The 26331-nt window shown below is 40.2% G+C and overlaps 1 protein-coding gene across 2 annotated transcripts; it reads right to left on the bottom strand.

Moving 5' to 3' along the window:
• Positions 1 to 4403: 4403 nt before the first annotated feature.
• On the bottom strand, positions 4404 to 26289 carry LOC116939026 (CREB-regulated transcription coactivator 1-like). 2 transcript variants are annotated; one of them, XM_032946900.2, is made up of 16 exons: positions 25392 to 26289; positions 23407 to 23511; positions 20499 to 20630; positions 17704 to 17768; positions 13185 to 13265; positions 12498 to 12601; positions 12028 to 12116; positions 11844 to 11911; positions 11300 to 11535; positions 10822 to 10899; positions 10527 to 10684; positions 8765 to 9424; positions 7974 to 8096; positions 7631 to 7708; positions 7265 to 7490; positions 4404 to 6482 (listed from the first exon to the last, which is right to left on the bottom strand). In XM_032946900.2, the coding sequence occupies exons 1-16, from the start codon at positions 25503 to 25505 to the stop codon at positions 6283 to 6285; spliced, it is 2517 nt and encodes an 838-aa protein (XP_032802791.1). In that variant the 5' UTR covers positions 25506 to 26289; the 3' UTR covers positions 4404 to 6282. The 2 variants fall into 2 exon arrangements, with proteins under 2 accessions (XP_032802791.1, XP_032802799.1); XM_032946908.2 differs by lacking the exon at positions 10822 to 10899.
• Positions 26290 to 26331: the final 42 nt, after the last annotated feature.

Below are 26331 nucleotides of genomic sequence, written 5' to 3'. Positions count from 1 at the left end.
CAGCCCCCCCCCCCTCTCTCTCCCCCCTTTCTTACCTATATAACCTCTTGCCACGGCAGCTCTCTCGCCTACTTCAGCATTTCTTGCTGTGGTTGTTCCACCTGATGAAGATTGCTTGTGTTGCGATCGAAACGTGATTTATTTTATTTTATTACTACCTACGTGACTTTACCGAAAGAACCAAAGAGTAATGAAAATAATGCCCAGCGGTGATTGTTATTAGTGTGTAACTAATGTACGCGCAGCATTGCCTAAAACAATAACATTCCTGCCGTGTAAAATACGCTAAAGCCACACTGCCAAGCAATCTTGGTGATATTATAAAATCTCTTCTCTATCTCCATATATATAAAAGGTAAAGTTGTGATTATGTGTGTCTGTTCAAAATGTTTAGCGTACTTCCCGACATGCAACAAACTTGAAATTTGCCATGTAGGTACTTTCTAGACTGTTAACCATGCAGAAATTATAAAAATACACTTTTGTATAATTTTTTTTTGGGGGGGGGGGGGCTCAATAATGATTTTTTTGCACGGCAAGTGAACTGTGACGTCACATGTCATGTCACCCGTGTGCGGAAGCGTAACGGAGTGTGCCTGCTGATCGCGGCTAAAGTGCTATAAAAATGTGTTGCAGGTCTAAGACGTTCTTCGCGCAGCATTGCTTTATTATTTCAGTCGTTTACTGCCGCACGCACCGTGAAAGTTGTGTGTGTCTGCAGCAAGCGCGTGTATGTGTACCTATGGACGAGCACGTTTGTGGTGGGGGAGCGGTAGTGTAGTGGTTAGCGCGCTGCGCTACGAACCCGGCGACCCGAGTTCGATTCCCGCTCACGGCCACCACCGGTGGAGACAAAGGCGGCCGGGCGTGGTGAATCCAAGTCCCGGGCGAAGCCGAGTAGTCAAACCCCCACTCCCAAGGGTTTTAACGATAACCAGTTAACCAGTTACATTTAAACAGTTAAATTTTGACCCTGTGCGGAATACCAACACACTCATAGGCGCACGACAGACGCAGTGTTAAACAAACCTTAAACAAATGCTCGACGCTGAACAGAATAAGGGTACGATCCGCGTGTCTTTCGTGCATCATTCTGCTCTGGCCGTCACTCCCTGTGCGAACGCCGATGGAATTCCACACGAGCACGTGTTCTTCGTACAATAATCCAGCATCATAAGGGCACTATTAATAATTAATTAACTTCAATTAACTGCTGGATGGAGGCGTCCCCACGTTTTTTTGTCGGTCACACAGCGGTTGTTTGACCATAGTTCGCTGATTAGTAATAGCTTGTTAAAGCGGGAGACCCCGGACCGTTCGCCTGGCATCCAAACTCGGATTGCTGGGTTTATAGCGCAATGCGCGAATCACTCGCCTAATGATCATCATCGTTATAATGAGCTGAGATTCCAATGAGAGAAATGCGATGTTTTCAACAGTTTTTAAAACGTTGTACGTGAACTTAGCAATTTCCAAAAGATCAACAGAGCACGATCGATATAATTATATAAACTTCTACAAAAGCGTTATTCTGCCCCCTACTGCACAAATGTAAAACTTAGTGCTGTTTATATTTTTTCCGTTTAAGCTTGGTTTTCTTAGACGAGCAAAAAAAGGTCCATCAGTAATTTCTTCCTCAAATGAGCATTGAGGCGGTATTCAGCTCGTTTTCAACCCTGAGCCAGTGGTGAAAATTCCACATTTACTGTGGAATTTGTCAAAAAACTTATAATTTAATCATTGAAAGTAACATACCAATGTACCTCAAGATAGCATTAATAATTATGTACGAGCTGCAATGACACACAGTTCTGAAACACCCAAAACATTTCAACAAAATCTGGCAAGTGCGTAAATAAGCGTGGAGAAAAGAATGCTTAGAATGACGAGACCAAAAGTGGAACACATTGACTATACATTAGCAGGTTATTGACATTCAACACTGTGAAAAAAAGGAAATTGGCCTTGTGCAGATCATCATAAGGGAGGATGGTCGGTGGCCCAAAATAATGACGAAGTGGCAAAGGGTCGGAATGCATCCGAGAAGACGTCCACTGCAGACATAAATGAAATCAGTGCGTGTGCAGGTCCTTGGTGGATGGTTGCATCACAGGGTCACAATATGACGGTGGCTTGGAAGGTCTCAATCCAGCTGTGGATGGATCATGGGTGATGATAACGATGCAATGTACCCTGGTATTGTATTTAAAAACTTGCAAGATTTTAGCTCGGGTATATAGGGGACTACTTCCGAAAATGATAGTGGATGGCCTTCCTTGGCAGGTAAGCCTCGACCACTTCTCATGGTTAAGGAGGACTCTTTCCATTATACAATTCTGTCAAACAGAATGGTATTTCAGCTCCGATGCTAAATATCCAGAGTTTTGCCAATAACCTTCACAATCACTAAAAGCCCTTGCACATTAATTTAGTCTGCCACTGAGTTTCAACGTTCACTGCTTGTCTCAATGCAGATTCGGAGCCTTTTCCACGCGAAAAAAAAGCAGAGGACGAAAAAAATACTAGTTCTCAATTTGTTTTGTTGCTGCTAGAAGCGGTTTCAATAGATGCTATTTTGAGAGCCCGTCGTAACTTGCACTGTCGGAGGAACTTGGTGGTGACTTGAGCTCTCCATTGTCCTGTTAACAAAGGAAACGTTTGCTCCAGTCGGTTTTCCATTTAGATTGAACGTTAATATGAATGGCTATTTTGAGATATTGAGATTAGATAGTTCAAGATTTATTCTTATATCGCCATTCACCTTTGGGATATAGAGAGGTTGCTCATGCCTTTGCCTGACACCGAACCTGATCATTCATCCAGTACCATTTAAGTCCCGTGCCATCTGTAGACCATCTGGATAACTAAAGCGGTCATCCTTGGTTCGGCTGTCCCCATGCTGGCACATCCTGTTGATTCAGGTACAGCTATCTATTATTGGGCTTTATTAGGTAGCATTTGGGACACCAAATTATAACTACATGCTAAGTACAAATACATTCGCCGATACTAAACCCCATGCTGAGGTGCACAGCAGTGATGTATCCCGTATGCCCTCCTAGTGCAATGATATTTACTCTATCACCTGTCATTGTCCTGTAGTGACACATACAATCGGTCGGATAATTTGTAAAAAAAAAAATAGCTACTACATGCTCATAAACATAGAAATGTATAATTTAACCATCCAAACTTGACTTGGTCAATTTCTGCGGTGAAAATAGAAATCACTCGTAGCCATCTTGAAAAAAGGCTTCCAAATTGGATTTTCAAATGGCTTATTTCAGAAACGATACCCCATTGTTAATATATCCAGAAGTGTCATACTTGTATCACAACTTGAACGATTCTTATGAAAACATGCACTTATCTACTCTTTGTCACGTGCAATAGTCCTGCTATTGAGAAGTCAAATCTTGAGTTACTGCAAGGGATTGTTGCTCACATCTGAAGCTTTGGAGGTAGGTGGGATTGGTTGGGCAAAAACATCATGTGCATGAAATTCACAATTCGTACGACAATGAAGTTTCCAGTAGATGGCAGTATAGCAAGTAGTCGCTCACCTCCATGAGTGTTCGCCCGTTTTAAGTACAGTAGAGTACATACAAGTACCCTTGGTATGCACGTTTCCTCCCACAGCAGGTGGCCGAGTGTCCCAGCACTATCGAGATGTTTGGATTTTAATCCCGGCTTCACGCAAAATTTAACTGGGTTCTCACGCGCAGGTGAGTTGATGGTCTCAGCCCAGTCATCAATTACAGCATACCTAACTTTGGAATAAAAAATATTTGTTCGACTGTTACCCACCTAACATGTTTCTATAGGATGGCATGTGACGCGCACACCCCCCCCCACCCCAAGGTCAATTGATGAGATTTGGGCCATTTTATAACCAGATGGGGACTGCAATGATCTGCAAGTTTTGAATGGGCTGCTGCTTCTCATGCTGCCAAGACAAAAGGGTAAAAGTCAAACAAAGAAAAGAGCAAAAACACTTCTTCCAAAATGCTGAAATAATAAATGGTCAGACATCCAAAGCAGGCCCTACATGAAAAGAAAATCTGAAAAATAAAACTGACAATTTATAATGGCAGAGAGCGACTGCGATTTAAAAATGGAATGTTTTTAGTCATGCTAACACCCACACCAAATCATGCGGTCAAATGACTCGAGACAGTTTTCTTGTTGCACGCACCATACTATAACTGTGCATATCACACGACGAAGTTTGCCGACAAGGTAAATTGGTGTAGCTAATAAAAGACAGAGGGCGCTCTCGGTCATATTTTCTGAAACCACGAAAAGGAATCGGCCCAGGGGTGCTTTTCCACAACTCTGACGCACAGCATTTATAAAGGAGGGGTTACAATTGCAAATAAACATTCACATCAAGCAGAGCAAGATACAACATATATACTATGTTTATTGGTAGATTTTTCAATGAAGTAGAAAACTCTTTTTAACGTTAGATCATTATTTTCCACTATACACGTTCAAATTCACCCTCATCCCCATCCTGCCCACTTTACACCTCTATTTATCCATAACTAAATATGTACCCTCTTCACACATATCTCCAAGTAAGGCATAGGTTGAGAAGGAGTTAGTCTATTGTTCTATAACGTAAAAAGATAATTAAAAAATGGAAATTGTGACATTGTAGCAAGCCTCACAATATATTGTTAAAAAAATGTAACAAATGACCACATAATGCCTATACACTACCAATTTGTTTCTGGGCATAATCCTGATGCACATGAAGATAAAAATCAAAATAACAAAAGAATGCCTTTTTCTTACCGGGTAAGTAAAAACTATTGAAATAAAACATTTAACACAAAAAATGAATGCAACTTTTTCACTAAAATGGTACATAGGTCAACTTGTACAAGAAATATCGTAAATATGTACATGTTAGAAAAAAAAATTAGCCACAGTAATATAAAATAAGCATTACATAAATTGTCTATATTTTTGTATTTATATATAAAAATTGTATTTCTGTTATTTTAAAGAGTTAACATGATTTAAACAAAAATGGCCATCATTGTGACTGAATATGCTTTGGCAATTACAAATAAATTGCTCATTTAGAAGCGCATCCTTAATTCACCTATGGCAGCTCAAGCAAAGAATGTACTTGCCAATATAGTCACTACTTTTAGAAATCTGTGTACCAGATGGGTGTGCACTGTTCTGTACTCAAGACTTCCACGTCGTACATATTAAGCTAAATTGTAAGCCAAAAGGTTGCATTCACAAAAAATGTAAATTGCCAGAGCGGTTCATGTCAAATACATACAGTGAATGATTATAAAATCAACATGAAAAAGTAACCAACTCTTTTTATTTGATATTAGTAGGTCAGACCAAAATGAGTATTGTTTATAAGCTATTTTGAAGATAACCGTTGTAATGTTAGCCTTGTTATAATGGTGCATAGTTTCACACCAAGGAACTTATGTCTTCCTCACATTCGAATGCATGTCTAATAATTTCCATTCCAAAATGCGAACCAATGAGCCCAGTATACATTCTTTATCTTTCTTAAGTTTATATATTAGTAGATTTCTTGTGGGCATTTGTGAGTATATCTTGTAATATGCAATGTTTTAAGAATGCGTGGCATTGATAGGTCAATAATCATTTTAGCACAGTCATTAAAGTCCATCAAAGCTTTGGCCTTACAAATATCTCCAGTGTAATGCTACGGATTACAGGATTAAAGGCAAGCACAAAGAGAAAGTGAATTGTCAGAGGAACTAAAAAAATAGGCACAAAAAATCCCATGCCGTTTTTTTTTTACATGCGCCAGATGTAATGTACAGGCTGTATTAAAGAGAAAGAATACAATAAATTCCCTTAAGTGCTATAGCGTATAGAAGAGTGCTGCAAAATTGCCCGCACAGTGTCCCTTAGAAATATAAAAGTTAAATCTTTCTAGCAACTTGCACAGGTTAAAATATGTAATCCTTCTTTTGCAACTACGAGTCAAAAAGAAAACTCCATGAGCGTGTTGCTAACTTGTATGTACAATATAAATACAAAGAAATTCTTTACAGATAGACGTAATTTTGCAGTTCAGCAACAGTTTAGGCATAACAAAGAATATACTAAACATGAAGTTGGCAACAGATGTAATGGCAGGCAGGCTCACAGAAAAGTTACATATACATATTCTAGACTTTCCAAGAAAAAGCCTGCAAATAAGGGCTAAGGATGATCTCGTGTCTTGCTCAAGTCCTGTCTCCATACCACACCCAAAACTGCAACAGTGAGCCCTTAACTTCTGTAAAACCTGAAGGTGTCTTCAATGGACGGATCTGGAAGGACCATGTCTGGGTCATTGAGCATGCTAATGCTGTCCAACGCGATTGGATCTATCCGAAAATCTTCCAGTTGTGGGTCTGAGTCGAACACCATCTCTGGCACTCCTGCCAGGGCACTCATGTCCTTTGGGTAGCCACCAGACAAAGATTCCTCTGCACAACACAAAACACAGAAACAAGTATTAATTTAAAGTTATTTAAAAGGCATATGTGATTGAGCAACAATGAAAAAAAATCTATTCTCCCTTTGCTCATAACATCCATATTTGCTTGGCTAGCCCATTAGTCACTCCATTCATGCCACTTATATCCCTTTTTTCCATTGACAAATCAGAGCCACACCACCACGTGGCCATCATGGTATGGACGCGTTTTCCACTGGCTATTTCCACAAGCCGAGCCAGGACCAAACTGTGAAACTCTATGCTTAAAAAAACATCTGAATCTGGCTCGAGGCCGAGCAAAGCCAGGGTTTACTCATTTTCGGTCATATCCATCATCTACCAGCTACTCAGCTATCATGCGTGCAACGTCAGCGGCACAGGCTTGGGTTCCTGCTGAAGAGAAAAAAAACCTGGCGCCTCGTGGGCCACGTCGGCGCAGCTCGGTTATACAGAAAAACGAAATTGCAGGGACTGGTTGCAAACCAGCATTAACCAGGCGAGGTCTGTCAATTCTACAGGCAGCACAAGAGCGATTGTTTACTTGTCAACTTTGTGTCACTAAAATATTTCGTTCAGCCATTGGATTCGTTTTCATTATTTAAAACTGAAACTTTAAACTTCAGTAGGTTAAGAAATGTAATGGAAACGAACAAGGCGTAAAATGTAACCTTGAAAAAAGTCTAACCATTCACCGAACGCAAAAAAAACATAACAATCCAGAATGTGAACAAAGTGCAATACAAAGAGGCTAAAGTGTAGCTCGTCACCTACCAGTGAGGATGATGTCGGGGATGGTGTCCGTATGATTGGAATACATCAGGTTGTGCTTGTTGCGCTGATGTGAATCCAGCAGGTTTCCATGACTCCCGGCCAGTCCCATCATGGCCGCCTGCGAGTAGCGCAGGCTGGCCCAACTCGGACCACTGCCACCAACGTCTGCACAGCTGTTCATCCCCAGCAGCCCCAGCGACCCATTTCCCAAATCAAACGGATCCGACTTGTGGTACAAAAAAAGGAAACATTACCATTCCATTAATGCAGGCAAATTATAAAAACATTGTGAAGCCTCAATGCAAACATTTTAATCATTCACAATAAAGTTGGTAATGTGTGCACGTGCAATATTTAGATCATTACCTGCTGCAATGACGAATTTGACTGCCTTTGATAATATGGAGGATCATAACCGTCATTGAAGAGACTCAGCATTGATGTCTAAAAAAAACACGGACATGAGCAAAGATACACAGCTCTTTTGAAAAGGAAACCAATAATCTCAAATACAAAAATCATATAATACATTTTAAGTAATGATGAACGCATTTTACTTGACTACTTGACTAGACAGCTCCATTTGGCTTAAGCTGTGCTCACATGACCAATTGTAATGACAATAATTTTAATTGGAAAAATTGTCACAATGCTGGTGTGAATTTTCACCCAAGACCACAATTCAACAACTACCTTAAAAAGGACTTACATTCGGTAAACTGCCATGGATGATTGCTTGTGTAGAGACTGGAGATGAAGGAGTTGCATTAGTGGGCTGCACAGAGTTCACAGACTGCGCAGATTTTGAATTCCTCTTCTGCCGTATAGGGCCCTACAAAACACACGCATTATTGACTTGCACAATTATACCATGCACAAAAGCTTGATATAGGTTACAGGGCAACAGAGGGAAGTTCTGAAATAGTCGTTGTACTGTACTTATGTGCCCCCACAACTATGCTGTCTTTACCTACCCGCAATTGACCACTATGCTGATGTACAGTAAAATAACCTCCACAGCCTCCAAAGTACGGGCAGGCCCTCCTTTGTACATGTACGGATTACTTTTAAAACATTTTATCAGTTTTTTACTGCAGCATTTAAAAAAAAAAATTGTTGAAGATAACAATGATGCAATCTATTGACAGGAGATTAACAATTTTGACATGCAAGTTAAAAGTGCGGCCCTGAAATTGCTGCCCATGCTGCCGCTGGCGAAAGGGCCTATACCCCAGAGAGCTCAAGAGAGGTACTCTAGAGGGTATTTGGGCTACTCTTCCACAATGGCCAATCGACTACCTTTCGTCTCCCAATTCAGACTGTCGGGTGGGCAAGGGTGGGGGGGTTTTAATAAACTTGCAATGTTTCAGCGTCCATGTCAAAATAATTAATTACATATAATTAACATGGTAATGGCCATCATTTGTTATGACCATAAAAAAACACTATAATATGCTAGTTGAGCACTAAACAGTGAATGTGATGCATGGCGACACTTACGCTGCTGGATGGCATATCCATGCTCGGCATGTTTGGGTGGCTGTGCGACTGGGGAAGCGGGTGTGCCGAGTTGCCAAGTTGCTGCGATTGAGGAGGTTGCATCTGTTGCAACTCATGCAGGGACATTGGTGTCTGGGCAGTCTGCATCATGCCTTGTGGTTGTGGCTGCGTGCCCTGCTGCATGGATGATGGAGGCGCTTGTGCGTTCTGTGGTTGCTGCTGCTGCGGAGGCTGCTGCTGCGACCGAGACGGCTGTAGGCTTTGTTCCAACATCTGCAGTTGCTGTAAAGGCTGGGATGAGGGTGGCATTCCTGACAGCGGCTGCTGCTGTTGCTGCTGCGACTGCTGCTGCTGGTGGTGGTGATGGTGCTGCTGCTGTTGCTGGTGAAGTTGTTGATGTTGCTGTTGTTGATGTTGCTGTTGTTGGTGCTGCTGTTGTTGTTGCTGCTGCTGTTGTTGGTGCTGTTGATGCTGTTGTTGGTGTTGCTGTTGTTGCTGTTGATGATGATGGTGGTGGTGGTGCTGCTGCTGCTGCTGCTGTTGCTGCTGATATGGATGCTGCTGATGCTGATGCTGCCGATTGGGGTTCAGAGGCTGGTACAGTGGAAAGGACGTCAGTGGGTCATCCATCCCCAGGTTTGCTGCGTCCTGTGCGACAGCCTGAGAAATAAAGAGGATTTTTTTTCACAAAACAGCGATTAAGGTTTTCAAATGCTATTCTACTTTAATATGTAAAATCCGAATTATAAACACCCAGACGTTTGTAGTTTAAAATAAAAATACAGTTTTTACCTGTTTTATTGCATGTAAAGTGTAAGAAATAACGGGACGGAAGTAGGCAGAAACTAAGATGGACAGATCGTACCGTCAATTTAATCAGAAGGACAGTACACCAATGTTATAGAAAAGCCCAAGTGCACAGAGTGGAGTAGATCATCAGTGAGGTCACCAACATTCAGTCATGAGTAGAATAAGTGATTGTCCACTAGATGGCACTATGGCTCAAATCACAGTATTAAAACCTGCTCAACAAGTCTCGCAGCAATCCTCGCCCATAGCGGGGTTACATTCTTGAAAATAGCAGCAATCGACAAAAATCCCCGATCCGCAAATTCAAGAGGCAAATGGGAAATCTAGGGTTTGGTTCACGGGTTCGTAACACGACACCCCCTCCTTTTGTTTAATGTTACCCTTCATTAACCCAAACATTAAGTATTTCAATATAAAATAACATTTTCTATAGTGTTAAATATTGACTTATAAAGTATATGTATATAATGAAACTGTAGTGTACACGTAAATGTAAACCTAAAAATAAAGATTAGGTTAATGATGATGCAGCATTCACCTATCGAACGTCAATTGAGTAATTCACCATTCTCGCTCAGAGACATCACCATCCTCCGCTTCTTTTCACAAGATTCAGGACCACTTAATTTTCTTTTAGGGGCATTGCAAAATAAACAATAAGGGCACTCAAAGCAATAAAAAATTGTGCAGCTGAACCTCACTGCCTCACTAGATGCTGTGAGTACATGAACTGGGAGCTGCGATGGGCTTTACGGATACAAAAAGGAGACAAGATGGCTTGTGTATTCTTCCGCGGCAGCATCATCGCAAGCAGTATACACTTACGACGCATACAAGAATTTCAGTCAACCACGAAGGGTCCAGCGAAGTCAAATCCACGATGTGAAAATCCTAGATGGGAAAACCCGCGATGGGCAAAGATTTTTGGTTTATTTGTCTGTGCACAACTCACCTCTGAGAGTGGTGAGAGGGCAGGGGAGCGTGTCGGAGACAGCTGCCGCATGTGGTGCGTCCTCCTCGACTCCAGGTCCAGCGGAAGTGGCTCGAGCGTGAGTGGGCTCACCGGTTTGTGCCTGCGCAGGGGAGTCAGCTGCGGCGAAGGCACAGTACCTGAAAAGTGTCGGTCATCATCACAACCGTTCAAAAAGCATTATTCACATTAACATAAAAATAACAGTAACCTTTTTTCCTAATTAAGTGTAATTGTTATGCACACAAAACATGACATTCTGCATCATCAAGCACACCTTCCTGTGCTGGTAAATAAGAGTTGTTGTGTTTCTGCCGAGGGCCAATTTGATGCATTCTCCTTTCTGAGCCAGCAGCTGCATGAACGACAAAATAAATTAACGCTCTCTATGAAACATTCACAAGTCATACAAAAGTTATGTTTTTCAAACAAATCTATTTTTCCAACAAATGTGAAAGTGGGGTTGTCAGTAACTCACTTTATATAAAAAAAAGTTGCTGCCTTATGCCAGCACTTACAGAAGAAGTGACTTTAGTATTTAGTAAATTATAAATCACGAAATGTTACTTTAACTCCATTACACAATATACCTGCGAATACAAACATTACCATGGGACATTTTACTTCCAAGAAACACGACACTTGGCAATATTATTTTACGACCAATCTCCTAATATTCTTACTCCATGTCATCTGGTGGATGATAAACATGTAACGTTTAAAAAATAATATATACATATCAGCAGTGAGCTCACCCTGGGCCGCTGAGCCAATGTCCAGGTGCATGAGGTTGGTGGCCAAGTTTCCGGTGCTGCGCCCACCACTAATGTTGGGAAAAGAGTTGGGTTCTTCGGGGTCGAGCGGAGTGGCGAGCGGCGACGACGACGGGATGTTGGTGAGGTCCGGCAGCGAGCCACCCGTGTTTGGGGGCAACGAGATGCATGGCACGTTCCTCCTCGCTGTCGTGCCCTGCTCCAGCGACGGGGATATGCTGGCACGTGCGGGAGGAGGGAACAGAATAAGGATGAGGTGAGAAGGGTGGCAGCATCATCATTTACATAAGGCACACACTGGGAAAAAAAGTTTGTTGGAGAAAAAAAGATGGCATGTTACAAAACAAGTCTGCATCGTGTTTCCTTGAAGGGAACACATAATAGTCAGGGTTTTTTTTACAATCTCATTTCCTACTATTGTAGGATATTTTATTGTACATTACAAACCAACTGTATTCATGAATGCTCGAGTAACTAAATGGTCCCCCGTTTGTGCATTTTGCTTAAAAATGCTGATGTGACATACTTGATTCCCGGTACTTCACAGGACTTCGGTCTTGACGAGGATGACGACGATGACGACGTAGCCACAGGCTGCAATAAACAAGAAAAAAAACCTTGTGTTATGTTGAAGTGTCCGAGGTCAAGACCGTTAAAGAACAGCATCCGCCTTTCCAATGTATCCACACAATGATTTAGCATGCAAAGACCTTTCTAGTTTCCCATGGCTGCTTGGAGATTGATGGGTCATCTGGGTTCAGCAGATCTTCTTGTATTGTGGGGACATCCAGCTGGAACGCTGCAGGGAGAATCCCATTAAACGGCACAATGAATCGTAGTCAAAAAATAAGCGAGTCGAATTGTTTTTAACTCATTCCAATTCCTTGTAAGCCTTCTGACATATGTCTTTACAAACATAAGTGTATGTAACAAAATGTTCACGTGACAAGAGAAATTAATGTCCTGTTCATGAAAATGATTATCACATTACATTAACAGAGCTAATGTGTTTTAAAATAAATGACCATATTGCATGCGTCAAAATATACATATTTTGTTCATACACGGATACCATTACAAGCATATAAAAAAATACTCGTCTCACCGTACATGCGTGAAAATAAACAATTGTGACCAAGGGCATATGTTTCCCACAACCACAATAGAGGTATAAAATTACCATTTTTTCTGTTTAGCTGGGAGCCAGCAGGATTTTGTGCGACAAACTGATTTTGAGGATTTGTGTTTACCACACTGGCATGTAGAGCAGAGTCCGAGTTATGCCTAGAGAAAGACGAATATAAGCATGATTAATCATAAGAAAAACCAGTACATTAAAATAATGAATCCACATCTTAAGGTGTACATGAGCAATACACAGTCAAATCTGACAAGATAAATTTTTGTAATTGGTCACGCTTCATTAAACTTAGCAGTTAAAGGTCAATTAACAATACAATGTTAACAAAACAAAACATCACCCTTGAATAAGTTCATCTGAGGTCATGATTGAACAGGTGAAATTTTAAAGGAGCCTCATCAGGCAGTGTGCTGTCTATTTTGGTCATCAATAATAAAGCTCAATGTATTCATTTAGTGTCACTTTTCCCGTAATGAATATATCATGCATTTTAAAGGCAGTGTAGTTAGTTCATCTCAATCCTGAATTAAGATGTAAAAAATGCATTGCTAAAAATGTCAGTATTAATCTGAGATGACCATGAGTATTTTTTTGTCATACAAATTATAAGTTAACACAACAAGCCATTAATTCCCCTTACGTTAAAGTAGTGAGCGCTATTAGGTTATAACCCCGTTATAATGAAGCAATGACACTGTTTTATAAAAAAAAAAAAAGTATTTTCACCTGTTGAGGCTTGAGGAAAAGCCCAGTTTATATCCATAACTCTCGTCCATACCAGGGAAGTTACGGCACGGGTTCAGACCCCTTGAAGGCGGGGAAAAAAAGCCAAAATTGTTTATTTAAATAATACAGTACAAACAGTATTTACATTTAGAAACAAGTTATAGCAACTATAACGCCAGGATCGCCTGAACCAATGCTGAGATCTGCCCTTTGCCAGCATTAGTTTGATTCTGCCGATGACCCGCTGTGTGTCCGAACCAGACCAAGGGTGTGCTTGTGTTGAATCAAAGCTGCTGAAATTAAACACTCCCTGCTCCTCCCATTAAGACGTGTGGTTAAATGGGAAGCCTAAAATAAAATACGTATCAAGTGAAGGGACAGATATATAAAAAGGAGATAAAGTCTCCGTAATATTACTTTGTTACTTAGATTATGCACAACGACGCCAAATAACTACTTGGGTCAAGATGGGGACAATGCATTGGAACAGACATTGCAGTCCGCACCCTGCTTCCTGCAGATGATTTAAGAGCAAACGATTCTGTATTTTGTATAGAAAGTGTATAGTTGGGTTTTTTTTTTTACATTGCATGCATCAAATCGGGGACATTTATTTTAAGGAATCATGTTTGAATGGAACAAGCGGATAATTGCTATAAAATTACATAAAACAAATGTACTGGAATAGCATTTTAACGACTGTATTACACCATTGGCCTTCTCAGCACCAATCAAAATGCAATGATAGTTTGTTTAGCACTAACATTATGCAACCCCTCCCTTTAAAACCTAGCTGTGTTTTGGGTAATATATCACCGCTGAAGCCCGACAAATGTGAGTACTTTATCAACATCCATTTAGTGCTTTTCACTCTCCTAAAAATAAGCTCTGGAAATGTAATTCTATTGGGCCTTGTGATGAAAGTTCACAACCAATGAAGTGTAGAATATGGCAACAAATAAGAATGAAGGCGCCGTTTAAAAAAAAGCATAATTATGGGCGAACGCATGAAACTAAAAACACATTTTCTGCCTTTTACGTTGATTAAGCACATTACTTGTTGCACAGCAACCATGGCCGTCCCACTTTATTTGCACAATTTATTGCTCTTAACCTAAATGCAGGACACAACAGTGTGTGTGCAAATACACCAAAATTGGTCATGCTGCAGATCCAAAATGAAGACGACAGATGGGGGAGGGAACGCAAAGCCCTCAGTACAGAAGTATATAAGCAGATAGTCACTTAAGATATCATAATGATGGATGGCGGCACTGAATTTCCAACTTAATGTGATTTCAAATGAAAATGCTTTATGAACAAGACAGTCAGTTGGCTCTTTGGCTGAAATGTTAGTACAGTATATGTAAAAGGTGAGGGGGGGAAATAAAAAACAAAAATCAAGGTACACAAACACCACATTTACTTGCAAGTGTTTACAACTGTATTTCTTTTCAAACTGGACAGCATGAAACTATACATAATATTCTGTCACATTTCACAAGACTTGACTTGTGATTTAGTTTTTGTTGTAAAGTACAAGTTGTTGAACTTTGTATGACACCAATCCATGCAACACAGTTAAATGTACACAAAAGCTTTGCCTAGCACATCCAACGCCGGTATTGCGCAATTAAAATGTACAAGAAGCAAACGAGCAAACGTTTTAATTGAGCAGCCCGCATTGCTGCTAAATATTTATTTCAACTGCAAGAAAATACCTTGCGCACTGTCACACGACAGCAACGCCACAAAAAATGTTCAGGCATGTTCGTGCAACCTTTGCGGGCTTATCACAGGCAATTGGACATATGCCGTTCGTGAGCCGAAGCATTTTTGCGATGATATAAAATTGTTTACGTGTAATGGGTGCCAATGAATGTCCACGAAATGCCATCGTTCACAAAAGCAGTTTGCATTGCTGTGCTACTTGCAGTCACAAAGGTCTGAGGGTTAAAAAGAATCAAGAAATATTCTGGAGTAACACAGGCAGATGTGATTGCAAACGGCAAAGGCCCCGCAGCCAAAGCATAAACACAGGGGACAAGCATGGGCCAACAAGAGAGGGGCCAGGGAAACTGAGGTGACGAAAGGAAATTGCGTGCAAAGGGAAAAAGGAAGGGCGAGCCTGGCAGGACACTGCCGTGAATTTTTTATGCCTATTGCCTGTAGAATGTAACCATCAAAAGAGCATGTCTATCGCAGAGGCTTTGGGCAAGCCATCCAACAAAGACGGCGACTGCTTCACGTGCTTTCAGATGCCGTTCTGCGGCCGTCTGGAATGCTCTTCCTTCCGATATTAGGAAGCCACTACATTGAAAACTAATTTCTTTAGAACTGCTTTGTGTTTAGTTTGTTCTCCTTCCCCGACATCTCCAATTAGCACGTTTGGCTACGTACGGTGCAAAAGAAGTTCAACATAGATACAATGGAAAGCCAAATACTTGAACAAATCACTACACGATCACATATTACAATATTTTAAGTGGACGAGGGTATACATCTAACATTCCTGATGGTTTTTACATTAATGTAAATCTGTATTGGATGATTTTATATTGCAAGACCTGTAAGGTTAGTAGTTATATTTTAGCTACAAGTTAGGTTCTAAGGCCAGATTTTATGACAGCATCAGGTTAAAATATCGTGTATGTGTATTAATCGTGCATACGTTTAACACGATATCCAACACTGAGACAGGTATCTAATGAATGCTTTAAACACAATCAATAAAAAGGTTAGAGAATTAAGTTAGTTGCTGCTGACTTCTATCTATTTCGTTAAATAAACTTCAGTGAAAGTGGCAGGTAATCTTTTTATTAATCATTACCATCAGCAATTGTCCATGTCTATGTCGTTGCCATCTCTCACGGTCCTGCATTGCCACAATCTACCTCTCTCCCGTATACAAGCTGTTCTCATCACTTCATATCAGAGATGGTCATCCTCTCAGGCATATTCTCTACCTTGGCTGCCATTCTTCAGTCTTGTCTATCAGGTAAAATCCCCGACAGCAGTGCAACTTGCCGAAGCAGACTTACTTTTTTTGCAATAAGATGTCTATATTACTTTTTGTTTGTTCTCTGGAATGTGTATTTCCACTTCTGTCTCTCATCACAATTCTCTACATAACAGCTTTACATGCTTCTACTTTCAACTTTTATCGTCTTTTCAGCTGTTCAATTTTTTTATAAATGTTCACTTTTATGATACACATGTCACAGAAGGCAAGATTAACTGATTGGCACTATCTTATTTGTGCACATTGGTATATTGCTTTGAAATTGCATTTTTGCTTGCTATTGTGTTTGGCTGGTTTCTAAACTGACCAACATTTGACTCTCTGATCTTTAAGAACAGTTTATAAATTTGTGGTAAGAGGCTAAAAGGTTTGTGATTCAGGCTCTCTCCCTTTGTAAATAGAACAATGACCAAAGTATAATTCCCTGAATGAGTAATTTCATTTGTGTAAACATAAGTACATTGGTTCTGCTAATTTTGATGCAACAGATCGACATCTTCTTTTAAGGTCGACAATTAGTCTGGTTTAGGGGATTCTACTTTTACTAACTATGAAGGATAATGGCTACTTATGTATGTATGACAACTGGAAATTCCCATCTTAAAAAAAATGAGTTTCCAGAGGTATTAATTATATATAGCTATTACGCCAAAATAAACTGATAACAGTAAATTAACTTTTCCAAAAATAATTTAAATATAACTGAACAAGATGAAGGGATGGAGTCCTTAATAAATAAAAATATTCCCATCTCATGTCGTTTGTTAACGAGTGGGACAAATGTAAACATTATATAAGTGATCCTTGAAAGCGTTTTCATTCGTCTTTTTCAATTACACAAATATTTAGTATGACATGTGTTTATTTATTTTAACACTAGCTTATCATTATCATATCCAACCTTGAACAAGCAAATACTAAGCATATATAGACTAACGTAGCAAAACAAATTTAATTTTGTATTCTTTTAAATATTCTTGTAAATAAAAAAACCCAAAAATGTTCAAGACTGTTTGATCATTACAGAAAGAAATGGCGACAGTTGAGAGGTCTAATGTGGGGTGTGCTAAAAATGATGTATGAAAACAAAGGTTGCCGTAAGATTAAATATGCTTTTAAGTAGGTCATATTTGCTACACTTTCACATTTCAGTACAGTAATTCAAAGAGCACTAGGGTTTTACAGTGGAGTGGAAAAAACATCTGGCATAACAGAACTGGCAAGTAACTTTGCATGCATTACATTATTGCAGCCTTTGGAACGAGCGTTTATTCATTAAACCATGCATCTATTCATCCCCGAATGGAAACTTTTTTCAGAATTTTCATTCACGTCTCTCTTATGCATTTTTTTATATTAAACGCCATATCTTTAACAACAAAAAATTGTAAAATACCAATTTAAAAATAACCAAAACAATTATCAACATATGTTCCAAGTCACTTCGTACGTATTTAAATATGAAGGGCACATTGGGAAAATGTGAAACGTGCTTACCTCCTCCAGCTGGACGTGTCTGGTGGTGGGGACAGATAAACTGAGCCATATGGCGAACTGTCGATGTAAAAATCAGGGTCAAGGAATACGCATATAAACAGGCTTTGACATAAAACGTCACATTAAGAACATTGGCAGCATGAGCAGAAAAAGGATCCGGAGCAAATTATATGAAAAGTTTTTTTCCTATTATTGCATACACCGCTTAATGGCGTACTGTAATTTTCACAAAAGAGCCAAGTGGCCAACAATGTTGAGAATGAAAGCTGTGTGTAAAGGGGATATTTTTTGGGGGGTGGTGGGTGGGAGAAGGCTTATCTACAAGATCCAGCCATGTCCAGACCGCTGTGCAATGGGGAGACCATATTCAAATGGCAAACAATCTGTGTGTGAGGCACAAACACGCACCCAGCTCAAGATAGCCCCAATGAGAATGCCGCAGTGGCTTACTACAAAGCATAATTTACAAGGCTCATTTGACATGTGGATCCTGACAAAAGTTAAAAAAAATTATTTCACTTGTCTTCAGTGTACCTGTATGTTATCAAAACACATACGTTTAAACACGTACACAGAGTACAAAGTCTTGTCAATTTAAATTCTCCGAATTTGTCAATAACAAATTATATTTGCATATAATTTTTGTAAACATAAAACCCCATTTTCAAGAACTGATATAAAGTGAATTTTGCATTGTTTTTTTGGCAAAAATATTAAATAGCCTTTAAAGTTAAAGCTAATACTTTTTCCTGCCAAAAGTAAGGGGGAAACAGCTGTCCAAAAATACAGTACTGTACTGTATAAATTTACAGAAAGTAAAAAAAACATGAAAATAAAGTCCTGCTGGTCAAAAAGTCCACTCATCTTACTCCGTTTAGTGAAATTTTGTATATTTTCCTTGAAACATACATAAAGCATGCATAACGACAGAGTAGACGATTCAAGATAGAAACATCAAAAGGGCACACGTCTTTAGAATATCCAAATATGCCACAGCATGCCATTTCACTAATATTTACAATACTGTACTACAGCTAACCCAAACCTAAACCCACGACCAAATGAAGAACACACTTAACATTAACTTAGTACATAAACAAATGTCGCCGACTGAATCATCAACAAACTTGCACGTCTTAAAAGATGTATGTATGTTCGATTACACATGAGACAGGAACACATTTTAATTGTCTAAACAATGTAACACATTACTCTTTGGTTCTTTCGGTAATATAACACATTTCCAATACTGGAAAATATTTGTCTATTGTTTTAACAAAGGTAACACTCTCATCCTGATTTCATCCCTCCTGGCCAAATGGTAGTTCGAGCATTCCTACAAGATACATGACTAATAGCCAAATACTATTGGGGATCTTACTATTCACTGTTTATGAAACTGTGTTGATATACAAGTCACAGGGAATATTCAGCAAAATGGCGATTGCACAGCATCTTACACAGACAGTACTATGTAATGATTTTAAGAAGGTTCCAGCAAAGCAAAGGCCATTTTACTATGTAACCTTTGGAAGCGTTTAATATTTAATGAGTGCGAGTACAGTGGGCAGCATGAAAAGAGTTTACAGTTATAAGCAGTCCCTAGGCTTAAGTTGCATCATTCTATGTGAGCCAAGAGTTTCAGGCTAAAAGGAAAAAAAAAATATTTAAATACAAAAGACAGAGCTGTTATGTAATAATTTCCATTAGATCTAATTTATACAATAATTAGTGCACTACTTATGAAGATGCACAGAGAAATACTGGGAGCTCCTTGCAACAGACCATCAAATGCTGTCACTGCATGGCAAGACGCGACTGCCAAAAAGCTGCTTTAGATTTTAAAAGCGATTCCCGGAAAACCAGATCAAGCCAAAATTGCCTGTAACGAGAGATCCAAGGCTTTTTGTTGCTCATTTAAAAGACAGGCAGAATTGGCATACATTCCCCTGAAGTGAGTCTAACCAAAACCTATTCCCTGATGAAAACATCATCATGAATTGCTTCTACTCAGTCAGGACAATTTCAGAAAGATTCCATTAAGCAATTTTGAGGATTCTAGGAGTTTTAATATTTGCTTTCACGGTTAGACTGAAATCATACGTGCATGGAAATAAGGAATAATACAACTATTTTACGGAATCACCAAATAGTTGGCACCTTAAAAGACCTCAAAAAGGACACATTACTTATACCACTACATGATATAATGCCATGCTATAAGCTATTTCCAAGTACTAGCCATTATAATGTACTTAAATTGCTGACACTTATTTACCTATAAGTTATTTACTTCACCGAAATTAAACTGCACATGTATCTTCTTTATGGTAGGCACTTCTACAGGCCACATACAATGTTTTGTTTCAGTCCTTTAATGGAAAAAAATGGCTATTATATTGACTCAAGTCATAACGAGATAAAAATATCAAACTTACATTAAATTTTGCAAGTAACATCAATAATGTATTATCAATTATAATGAAATCCAGTAAAGCATAGGCAAAATAAACCAAACACCACAGTCACATCAGCAGCTTATGCCTACCACCCAGACTGCTAAGCCTTTAACTGTGGAATTAATGACGCAGAAACACTAACATAGATATTAAATATTAAATTAACAAATGCAAATCCATTATTGAACACAGATTAAAGATGATTTTCTACCTTCTTTTCTTGGTGAGCGAAGCTGAGCTTACATTGAACAAAATTGGGTTGCGGAGACAGAACATGCAAAAAATGGAAAGACAATGCACACAGCTGACAGAATCTTGACGTTGGTAAAAGGATATTTGTCGCGCATGTTTGTCCAGCGGGAACTGTCGCCGATGAGGGGACATAAGGCGAGCCCGGCTGGGACGATCCACCAATCCGTGATGTCTTGTTGCAGCCCTGTTTGCGTCGATTGCAGGATAAAACTGTCCCTACAAAACAACGAGCAACCGAAAATTTAGCTGCCAATGTCTTATTCTTAGCTCTTTCGGTAAAGTCACGTTGAAGGGAAACAATAAAATAATAAAATATATAGAAAACAATAAAAAAAATCTCACGACGTTTCGACCATAACACAAACAGTCGTCATCTGATGATATATATTTTATTATTTTATTGTTTCCCTTCAACGTGACTTTACCGAAAGAGCTAAGAATATGAATTACTGCAGTCACGAAAGCTTTAAATGAAAATGCCAATGTCTTGTTAAAAAGAAAAGGTATTTGTCGCCAAATAATCTAATGCCTTTGTTAAATTCAGTTCTCACGATTTATTTTAAATGACGGCTTCAAGATCACATACACCATGAACATCATGCATACATTCTTTTAGTTATTTCAAATGTACAAATTAAGTTAACATTAATTTATCAGTGTCAAACAGTCCTAAGCACTTGTATCCAATCTTGCAGATTACCAAAATGTGTAATTTCCTGGTCCAGAACATACTTTTACAGATTTGACCATACATCGAACAGGACTTCATAATTTGCTTTGTAAAAACTTCCTTTTTAAATAATGTTCGGAATGTTTTTTTAATAGAAAATATAACATTAATATTTAGATTACAAAATCATCTGTTTTATAAAGAAATCGCATAACAGCCTTCACAAGAATAAAACATACTTTAATAATAATTTCTAACAGGTGGACTTAGGCTCCAGTAAAATAATACTTAATGTTTTAATGATGTGCAGCACTGGCACATTTGTTAACACACTGAACTATGTAACCAGTAACGCGAATTCAATTCCTGGCCGTAGCTACGATGATGTGACAAGTTATATTTTAACTAGTCCTGGGATCCAACACTGACCAGCAGGGTGAAGTATGGCAAAACAAACCTCATGACTGGCACAGATGTATGGAGACTATCCAGAAGCAGTGACAAATGGATTGTGTATTTTTTTCATAATGACATACGACAGTTTCCAACACCCATACACCAGTAACAAATAACACAAGGTTTTACATGTTTCACAATTTTAAAGTGACGTGCATCCCATCCCGTTAATGGAGCTGTGCTACAAAATTGCAAGAACAAATTCGTTAAAAATATCTCAATAAAACATGTATGAAAAGATGAATAAAAATAACTTATATTTAAATCCCTTATCCAACATACCATTACAATACATTTTTAATATTTGATTAGTGAACACTTGTGATTATTGTAAATTGCAAATTTGTTCCCTGGTAATGTGTTGACTTGACACCATCATGAAATCCAATACTTCATTTTTATGACAGCAATTGGTACATGTTTTATACTCATAATTAAGAGGGTAAAAGGTAATTTGGAGAGTAAATGTATTTCCAGGTTCCACATTTTTCATAAGAAATAAACCCCTCAATATATAATCAACACAACAATCAACAAAAATAACTCGCATTCATCAAGAACACTGCCTTAAAAATAAAAAATATATTTTTTTTTGGTTAAGATATATAATTGGTAATGTTTTGGACAATGGCCATTCTTAAAATCACATTAAATAGCTTGGCTGTATATATAACAGGTCAGTTAAGCAAACTCAGCAAACATGATACAATCAAGGAAATACTGGATGGGTAACATTTTATAATAAAGCCCAAATCCATTTGATGTCTATTAAACACTAAAATAATAAGGAAAATACTGACAATGGTTGGAACTTGATATTGTCAATAAAACACGTGCAGAAAAGTAAGCCACATTCTATGCATTGTCAAGTTTGTCAACAACTTTGGAACTGTTCACTGTACTTTGCTTGTAAATTGAAACCAAAAATGCTTAAGTCATGCCTTTCCTGATTACTGTAAAAAAAAACTCTGGTCAAAACCCCTCCAAAAAATGAGGGCCGTTTTCAGTGACAAGAGCCCGAGGACAATTTTACAGAAAGACTATTAACAAAGCAGCCTGCAGTGCTCATAAAAGTGTATTATTCAACTCGTGTGTATTTTTTTGCTTTAAGCATCACTGATCCCTAGAGCGCAACACTGTCTCATCGGTAGGAGGACAGCACAGTGCACGACATGAAACCTTGCCTACAAATCATTCATCATAAGGACAAATTATTTGTTGGGTCAGCCAGTCTTAACCACTGCTTTGCAATAAACAAAACATCCCTTGTGTCAGTTTTACATTGTCAACTGCTCCTCTTAATTAGGATCTCAGCATATTCTAAATATTTCCAATGGCTTGGATAAGACATGTTACCCAGTGCTAAAAGTTATTTAAACTACTCCAACTTAGTGTACAGCAATTTCATTGAACCGACAAGCAGAACTGTGTGTACAGAAAACTGTTCGTATTACATCACGAGTATAATGTTGCATTCGAACAAAATCCTCTAAAACTGGTATTTTCTTTTGCATGGGGAGTACAAAAGTGCCACTCCACACATGCTCAACAAATGGGCAAACTTTTTAAAATACCAGCGAAGACTTGGCAACAATGGCTAAACTTCTCACAAGTCAGTGTTAAAGAAAAAAGAAGCCATGAACAGATTGCCACACTTTGGTAGATGACGTTTGATTTTACCTTTGAACAAACAAAGACGCTTTTACGACTGTTCTTTGAGGGCTCACTAGACAGTGTGGATATTGCCATTCCACCTCCCACAAGTATATTTATGTAGTATGTTTTATACGCACAGGTATAGTGCACATCTGTGTGCCTAAAACAATTCCTTACATAGTTATATTCTAAGCAAAGCGCCCATCGTACCTGAAGCTCGGGATTGTTCACCATTTGATTGACATTTGGCAGGGATCCGCCGTAGTACTGGCTACGGCTTTGAACCAGCTGCAGTTGGCGAGACTTGTACTGCATCTTTAGGAAGAGACAACGCACATTCAACGGTGTCAAACTTCAGAGCCACATTTATGGAAAAATCATTGCTCGAGCATGTTTTAATCAAGTATCATTAGTTCATGACGCTGTTAACATGTGCATGCACACACAGTTTGTGATTTAAAAGCGAGTATCCATCAATAACGCCAGGGCAATAACTTCACCAATATATATTTACATTAACAAATGTGCCCGGGTAGCTTAATCTGCGGCACTGAAATACCTCGGGTTCCTTGTCGTTTACAATACATAGTTTTTTTTACTAATTTCACCCCCTGTCCCCTCTCCCAGATTCCTATTTCATGGCGATGGTCTTTCACATCTCATAAACAGTCTCCCACCTAACCAAATCCAGAGCAGCAAGCAAGCGTGCTTCAACACTGTTCCGTTATCAGTCCGACACACGCCGCCACTTCTTTAACGCCGCAAGGCCATCTGGCACTACGAGATCAACAGCGTAATCATCAACAAGTCCCAGCAGCATAATCACCATCATTATCATCATCATAAGCATCACTATCACGAGTATCACGGACAAGAGGACCTGCAGCATCGTCAGTCACCATCATAAACACAATCAAAATTAACAGCATCGTCACCAGTAACGAGATCAAGAGCATCTTCTACTACCACGCGGCATCGTTAAGGGCCAACAGGAAGATAATCATAATCCCAATTAACAATGTCAATATCGTCAACAATAACAACACGGGATTCATCATAAACCGCATAATCGCAAACAGCTTCAAGGGTACATCAACAATGTCATGGTTCGGGCCAAATGTCTGATGACCAAGAGCGAAGGGGTTGGGGGTAGGTGGGTGGGTGGAGGAGGAGAGAGGGGAGTTGGTCCTCAATGAGGCCACGTTTCCCACGCTGCTCATAGGGGTCAGAGTTGGAGCTGGGGTCACAGCGCAAGCGAGGTGGTGAAAAAAATTTGTCGACGGGTTCTGTGTTACGGCTTTGGGTTGTATTCGGAATGAGGGGGGTGTGGGTTATTGTAATTGTTATCCTCGGGGTTGCCATTAGGGTTGGTGCCAAGAGCACTGGGCGTTAGGATGAGGGATGGAGACGGAGTTCTGGGTTTCCATCGGTTCTTTAAACTACTTTTATTTTATTGATTTGATTACTGTTATAGTCAAGGTTGGAGTCAGTGTTGAACTCTTTTGAGTCGGAGTCTTAGTTGCATCAGTGGCTATTAAATAGTTGTTTTGTTATTCGGGCCGAGGTCGGGGTTGGTGTTAGGATTAAGAGTTGTGGTTGGATTTAGAGTTTGGGTTGGTAATGTTGTCAGGGTGAGCGTTTGAGTTAGTGATGTATAGTCAGCGTTTGAGTTGAAATTGTGGTCAAGGTTAGGGTTTGTGCTTGTGATGTAGTTTTCTGGTAGTTATGCAATTAGGGTTTGAGATGGGGCAAGGGTTTTGTTTAGGGTTAGCGTTTCAGTTGGGGTTTGGGTCAGTTTAAATTTGGGTTGGAATCAAGGTTCCGGTCATGATTAGAGTAGGGTTAATGCCAGGATTGGGGTGGGATTAAGGCAAAGTGTGAGTAGGGGGTTAGAGCGAGGGTTAGGTTTTGAGTAGGGGTTGGGGTTAATTGGGGTTTTAGTAAGGGTTTAAGTCGGGGTCGAAGTGGCGTTTGGGTGAGGGGTTTGGGGTTAGAGTGCGAGTCGAGGATGACGTTAGGGTTAGGGTTGGAGTCGGGGTTAGGGTTAGAGTCGGGGTTAGGGTTGGAGAGCGGGTGTTAGGGTTGGAGTCGGGGTTAGGGTTGGAGTCTGTGTAAAGGTTAAAGTCGGGGTGAAGATTTAGTTGAAGTCGGGGTGAGGGCTGTGTACTCTCTCTCGTGTTTGATGTGTCACTCACGGCTCTCTTGTAGGTGATCTCTCGCATCACCTCTTCAAAGGCGGCAGTCTCCTCAGCCTGTTTTTGCGTGTGCAGTGCGATCTTCTCCGCGAATTTCCTGGGGTTGGCAGCCATGATAACGACGATAACGAAAACACCAGCGACGAAAACGACGACGACGAAGGCGACCGTCCTGGAGGAACGGCACAGACCCTCTCCCCTCCACTCCTTCCGCTTCTGATTTCCCCTACTTGTTGCTCGTCGTATTTTCTAGTTTACGTTGCTTGCTGCCGCCGTCTCCGAACACTCGTGCTGGTAAAAAAAAATCCCGTTTTGCCGCCGCCTGTTTATTCTTCAACTAAAGCAGTATACAAGGAGGTGGGGGGGGGGGGGAACTCCGCGTTTCTCCTCCGACACCTCTTCTTTCAACTCCACCACCCCCAAACTCCTGTACAACCACCACCACCAGTAGCAGCGGCGACACCAAACTTCAGCAGCAGCAACAGCGGCGACGTGGGAAACTTTGTAAGTTGTGTTGACGAAACGAAAAGATACAAGTGGAGACTGAGATGCAGAGGAAGAGACAGCGAGGAGCCGTGGCCGGCCTCAGCCCCCCGTCTCGCCTGGCCGCCCCCGCGGCCCCGTGGCTCTCATGGGCGGGCGGAGTCTCCCCCCCCACCACCACCACACCGAGCGAGCGCCGGGCGACTCCGCTCACAAAACTCGGCACCGCGTGGCCCGTGACTCCGCAGCAGGCGGCTTTGGTGCTACGTCGGCAGCAGTGTCGGGCAGTCGTAGCGGTCGTAACGAAGCAAAGCGAGAGCCGCAACCAACTCCGGCCAATCCAGCATCAAATCTGTTCACTTGACCCTCAAAATGGCGGTGCCCGCCGTGACTCACTTCGCGGGGAGGAGTGGCCCGGCGCGGGTGATTGACAGGCGGTGGGCGGAGCCCCGGTTGT

Source organism: Petromyzon marinus, chromosome 1 (assembly GCF_048934315.1).
Source record: "Petromyzon marinus isolate PM22_M1 ecotype Great Lakes invasive population chromosome 1, UKy_Petmar_22M1.pri1.0, whole genome shotgun sequence".
NCBI lineage: Eukaryota > Metazoa > Chordata > Hyperoartia > Petromyzontiformes > Petromyzontidae > Petromyzon > Petromyzon marinus.
Note: the sequence above shows the minus strand (reverse complement) of the source record. Positions and strands in the feature narration are given on the sequence as shown.